General features: G+C 20.8%; 1 protein-coding gene across 1 annotated transcript, besides 1 other annotated feature; it reads right to left on the bottom strand.

Annotated features, from left to right (window-relative positions):
- PRELSG_0007200 (fam-j protein) lies at window positions 1-1,516 on the bottom strand (the record flags this gene model as incomplete). Its single annotated transcript, XM_028676823.1, has 7 exons — window positions 1-139; window positions 216-380; window positions 457-621; window positions 698-862; window positions 945-1,112; window positions 1,201-1,326; window positions 1,410-1,516. Coding segments are annotated over 7 exons (1,035 nt in total), but the record flags the coding sequence as incomplete, so codon positions are not given.
- Window positions 1,517-5,413: 3,897 nt separating this feature from the next.
- Window positions 5,414-6,440: a repeat region.
- Window positions 6,441-6,453: the final 13 nt, after the last annotated feature.

The following is a 6,453-nucleotide window of genomic DNA, read 5'->3' on the forward strand; positions in this document are numbered from 1 at the left end:
TTCTCTTGAATCTGGTGATGTATTTAGAATTTCATCCAAAATATTTTGTAATTCAACAAGGTCTTCATGTTCTACATTTTTTGTTCCCATTAAACTTATTCGATAAGACTCTTTTTCCGTTTGAATAGTTGAATAGTCCCTAAAAATAAAACATATCAAATACACATAAAACCTTTGGTTAAAATAAAAAATTGAAATATATAAAAAGTATATACTGTTCAAGGGATAAATCGATGGATTCTTCTCTTGAATCTGGTGATGTATTTAGAATTTCATCCAAAATATTTTGTAATTCAACAAGGTCTTCATGTTCTACATTTTTTGTTCCCATTAAACTTATTCGATAAGACTCTTTTTCCGTTTGAATAGTTGAATAGTCCCTAAAAATAAAACATATCAAATACACATAAAACCTTTGGTTAAAATAAAAAATTGAAATATATAAAAAGTATATACTGTTCAAGGGATAAATCGATGGATTTTTCTCTTGAATCTGGTGATGTATTTAGAATTTCATCCAAAATATTTTGTAATTCAACAAGGTCTTCATGTTCTACATTTTTTGTTCCCATTAAACTTATTCGATAAGACTCTTTTTCCGTTTGAATAGTTGAATAGTCCCTAAAAATAAAACATATCAAATACACATAAAACCTTTGGTTAAAATAAAAAATTGAAATATATAAAAAGCATATACCGTTCAAGGGATAAATCAATGGATTCTATTCGTGAATCTGGTGATGTATTTAGAATTTCATCCAAAATATTTTGTAATTCAACAAGGTCTTCATGTTCTACGTTTTTTGTACCTATTAGACTTGTGTTACAAGACTCTTTTTCAGTATGAATATTTGAGTGTTCACTAAAAATAAAACACATTACATATACATAAAAACTTTAGTTAAAATGAAAAATTAAGTTAAAATATCTAAAAAAATATATACTTTTCAAAGAATGAATAGAAAGGTTCTATTAGTGAATCTATTAATGTACTTTGTACTTCATCCATAATATTTTTTATACCATTTGATTCACTTTTCTCTAAATTATTCATTGTGTCAACTAAGCTCATGTTAAAAGGATCATCTTCATCATCAGTAGCTAAATTATTTCTAAAATAGACAAAAAAATATATACAAGAATAAAATATTGAATTAATATAAAAATGGTACATGTGAAAATATTTTAAAGAGAATATACTGTTTCGTAAGGAAATTAATAGATGTGTTTACTAAGTCAAGAGTTTCATCTTGTTCTATATTTGTTGTATAAATCGAATTTCTTATACCAGGAAACATTTCTCTTGTATAATTATTTGAACTTATTCTATAAATAAAAATTTTATATACATATGTAATATTAAATTAAAATAAGTGCTTTTTCAAATGAAAATATCCAAAATTATATACTTTTCTGAAAATAAATCTAAATTATCATTCTGTTGTTCTTGTGAAATACAAATATTAATCAATATAAAGTATTGCAAGGAATAAAAAAAAAAATTAGTATATAACATTTTTTTCATATATATGATACTTATTTTTTATTAAAATTAAAAAAAAGAAAAAGAAAACATATTATTGATATAGTAAAACTCAATTACACTTCTAATGTAATACACATTATGCTTTAATTTAACTTTAAATAAATATATATATCTTTTCATTTTATATTCATGGAATTGAAAAAATATTAGTACAACGAATTTTATGTGTTAAATTATTATAATAAGATAAATGATTAGACTTTTATTCAAAAAATATCAAAATATTATGTTTTCCTATTAAACTTAGGCATAAATATTTTTATATATCGAATTAAGCTTATGTTATTATATTTTTCAATTAATTACTTTGATTCTCATACTTAAAAACATGTTTAAGCATTTGAATAAAAATTAATTTCCCATTTTTATTTATTAATACACTTATTTTTAAGTGATAAATTGTAATAAGTTTAATAAATCATATAGTTAAAATAAAAAACAATTATATAAATAATATTTAAAGTTCTCTTTTGCTTTTTCCTTATTTTATTATATAAAAACCTATATACTAAGCAAAATATAATCCATTTTTTTTTTTTTCATAGATACTAGCATAATCTTAAAAAATTATTTACTTTATATTTTTCAAAAGATTTACTAAAATATTTTTACTAATTTTGATTTTCTAAATGTTATCCAAATTACAAATTTTATTTTATCTAAATAAAAGGTAAAATGAATAAAATAATGAAGCCTTTTCAACTAATTTATATAAATAATATAAATTATTTACATTGCAATCATATAATTTAAAAATTGGTGACTTTTCATTTGTTCAAAAAATGCATGTAATCATAACTTGCTTAAAACACAGTAATGTAGTTAAAAAATATATGGCATTTGTTAGGCATAAGCATGCATAACATATATATTATTAATAAAGAAATATCATTATTTGAAAATAAATGAGTTATTTAAAAAATTTAATTATTGAGTCATCAATTGACTACTTAATGACTTTGATATAGTATTGAGCAAACTAATTAATAAAGAGCATAAAGAATAGTCTCCACTAATTTTAATTGTACTAAAAATATATTTATGCTACAAGTAAAATATATACATATAGCTTACATAACCGAGCATTTAATGTTTTGGAGTATCCACTTTAATAAAAATTTATCCTTATTTTTATTGAAAATTTAAACTCATGTTAAAACTATTGATTGTATATAAAATAATTTTTTAAATAAAATAACAAAATTATATTAGAGTTACTAACATTCTTTTAAAAAACACAAAAAAATTAAATATTAATAAAAATAAAATCCTTTCTGGTTTCTTTCAAACTTTAAATTTAATTTTTCACGATTTCAAAAATTAACTTGATTGGCAAAATTTAATTGCCCAAAAAAAAAATTTTTTTTTTTTAAATTAAATTAAATATAATTAAAATCAGCTTACAACAAAAAAAAAAAAGAATTTTTTTTTTATGTACATAATGTATAAAAAAAATTATTATTTTTTTATTTTTTTTTTTATTGTATATATGATTCATTAATTACTAGTTCAATGGCTTTACTAGAAACTGAACTAACATATTAATAAATAGCATATAGAAATGTCTCTATTGATTTTAATTATTATAAAAATATTTTATGCTATTAATACATAAAGTTATATGTATAGTTTACATAGCTGAGAAATTATTATTATGGAAGCATTTATTTACTTTAATATAAATACACTTTTATTTTTACTAAAAATTTAAATTCTCATCAAAATTATTGATTACGGAAAATAATTAATTAAAATAAATAAATAAATTTATAGTTATTAAAAGTATTTTAGAAAAAAAAGTAAAAATTATATATTAATAAAAATAAAATCCTTTTTATTTTTCTTTTAAATTTCGAATTTAATTTTTTTTTATTTAAAAATTAACTCAATTTGACAAAAAAAATTTTACAAAAATATTTCCATTAAAAATATCTTATTTTATATTAAAAAAGATATAATAATAATTATCTCTTTTTTTTTTTAAATGAATAAAAGTAAATTTAACAAAATTAACAAGTGATTTATTAATTTGCTATTCTAATGATTTATTGAATCATTGAATAAACAAATTAATAAATAGTAAGTATAAATATTTATACTAAATTGAGTTTTATTACTCTTAATATATATTACTAAAACTTTAATAGTTAATTAAAGTTTATTAATATTTAATGTTTATATCTCGCACAATATATGTTTAACATATATTACTAATTTTTTTATAAACTAGAAGATTAATCTCTTTCTAAAAAGAAAAAAAAAATTACTCTCTTAAAAAATAATTTTTCTTTTTTAATATTTTATTGCATGCAAAAAATACCTTTGGAATTTAAAGACAGACATTGTTACCATAAAGATTTTATCTTGTACATTATCCACCATTGAATAAGTATTTATGTGAAATCTATAATAATTACTCTTAAAATTATAAGAATAGTCATAAAAAGAAAAATAAACAGTTAATATATATATATATATATAAACTATCTTTAATTTGAGATATACAAAAGTTTTTAGAACAATTAATCTTTTTAAGTATTTTATGTTTATTTATTACTTTGAAAAACATCATTGAGTATTGGTTAATAAAAAAATTGTTATTAACCTTTTGTAAGGCAAAATGAGCTATGAGTCATGAAAAAGTAAGTTAGCTATGCTCTAACGCTAATTAAAAAAAAAAATATATATATATATGTCGGTTGATGTTTGTTCGAATTAAAAGAGAGAATTAGTTTTTACTTACATAAAAACTTAAGATATGAAAAAGTATAACGTTTATGTTGTATTCGATGTATATATATATTGAAATAGTATTGAATAAATCACAGTTTTAACTTTTGTTATATGTTAACAAATTGTAGGTGTTTTTAATTAAAAGAATATACTAATTCTTTATAAATAAAAAATAATTTATAACAGTTTAACATGCATGTTAAACTATGTAGCATAATTTAATTCAAATTAAATATTATGGATCATAAGAAGGTATTGTATATATAAAAAAAAATAAGTATATATATATATATATAAACGTATATTTAGTTATACATGTTCTTTATTAATTTGTTTGTTCAATACTCTAGAAAAGTCTTTAAACAGGCTATTAATAAATCAATTGACGACAACAGCAGGAAATCCGAAACTGGCGCAAACAGAACCCTATTATGTTATCAAGCCCAAAATGAACAAGGAATTGTCAAACCTTGGATTGGAAATTTTTGTTGATATAATAAAACTTAATTAACCGTATGTTTTTTAAAATTAGAAGCAATGGAGACAAAGTAAGAACCAAAGGATCTCAAGGACTTCCAAAATTAAGTGATAGATTTTTATAACATTAATTTAATTGGTTTAGGATATTCGAAATGAAAGCAAAGATGCAAGGAATATCTAGAGTGAAGATTTGTATAATATTAGAGTCTTTAACATAAAATATTTATGCACATGATTTATCTAATTTATCAATGGATAATGAAATAGTTAATATGTTGCAATTTTAGATTAAATTAACTAAAATATTATTTGAGGATGGAGACGAAAAATTTATTATAACAAGAAAATTATACAACGCACAAAGAATATCATATTGTAATTCATATGCTCTTGGATTTTTATGCTTTAAGGTAAAGAATGGCATAAATAGACAGACTATTTAGAGACATTTTAAAAGATATGTTCCAGAAAAAACTTTAAAAAAAAACAAATAATAGATCAGGAAATAAATGAAGAGTTTAGAGACATAAAAAAATATTTGTTAAATTTAGAAAATAAAAGATTAAAAATAAGTAAAAATACGGATATATGTATAGTAGCCACAAATAAAATTTATAAAGATAATGGTATCAATAAGGATAGAAAACAAAATTATAATAAATGTTATTGTTGTGGAGAAGGGGATCATTTAAAGAAAGATGGCATTCATCATAAAGAAAGATGTAAAAATTGTAATATAATAGGAAACTTAGCGAAGGTATGAAAAAAGAATGTATTAAGAGATAATGAAGATGAAATTAAGGGAACAATAACAAATAAAATATATTATATGCATGTTAAAATGTTTAAAAATTAAACTAATTTTCAAAAAATCCGTCAAATGCAAAGATATCTTGATAAACAGATGAAATATATCACAAAACAAAAAGAAAGGGCTAAAGAAAGGTATAAAGAAAAACAACAAGTTAAGGAAAGTGATGAAGACATTACTAGAAAACGAAATAGAGTTCACAAGATTAGTGAACAAGATGAATCAGCAAAAGAGTCCGAAGACTATGATTATTCAGAAAAATCAGAAGGAAATATGTCTTGTGTTAACAGAATCGAATACTGTGAAGACAATCAAAATTGTGAGAAATATAGAAGACGATTAGTAGAAGTTAATGGAAAAGTAATAAATATTTTACTAGACTCAGGAGCAGATGTAAGTACTATATCAACTCACACTGCAAAAGAATTAAATATAAAGACTGATTTCACAATTCCACCTTTTTCAATTAGAGGATTATTTACTCGTAATAATGCAAGAAAATCTAAAAAGGTTGTAGTAAAAATGCTATCTAATAACAAAACAATTAAAATGAGGTTTGTTATTATTGAAGAAAGTAAACCACTTATTTTACTTAGCATGAATATAATGAAACAATTAGGATATATTATTCAAGATAAAGATGAAAAACATGCATATATCATGGAAGTTCAAGCTGAGAATACAAAGGAAAAAGTGGAAAAATCAAATCAAGAAATTATACAAAATTTCATTGATAAATCTGATTTAAGTGATCAGAAAGATAAAGATAAAATGAAAATTTTATCGGAGAAAAGTGTTAAACTTTGGGAAAACAAAAATATGAAACCCATTGATAAATATAAAGTTGCTATTAAAGTACAAGGAAAAGCTCGTCGTTACAATC

Source organism: Plasmodium relictum (genome assembly GCF_900005765.1).
Source record: "Plasmodium relictum strain SGS1 genome assembly, contig: PRELSG_00_v1_84, whole genome shotgun sequence".
NCBI classification, from domain to species: Eukaryota; Apicomplexa; class Aconoidasida; order Haemosporida; family Plasmodiidae; genus Plasmodium; species Plasmodium relictum.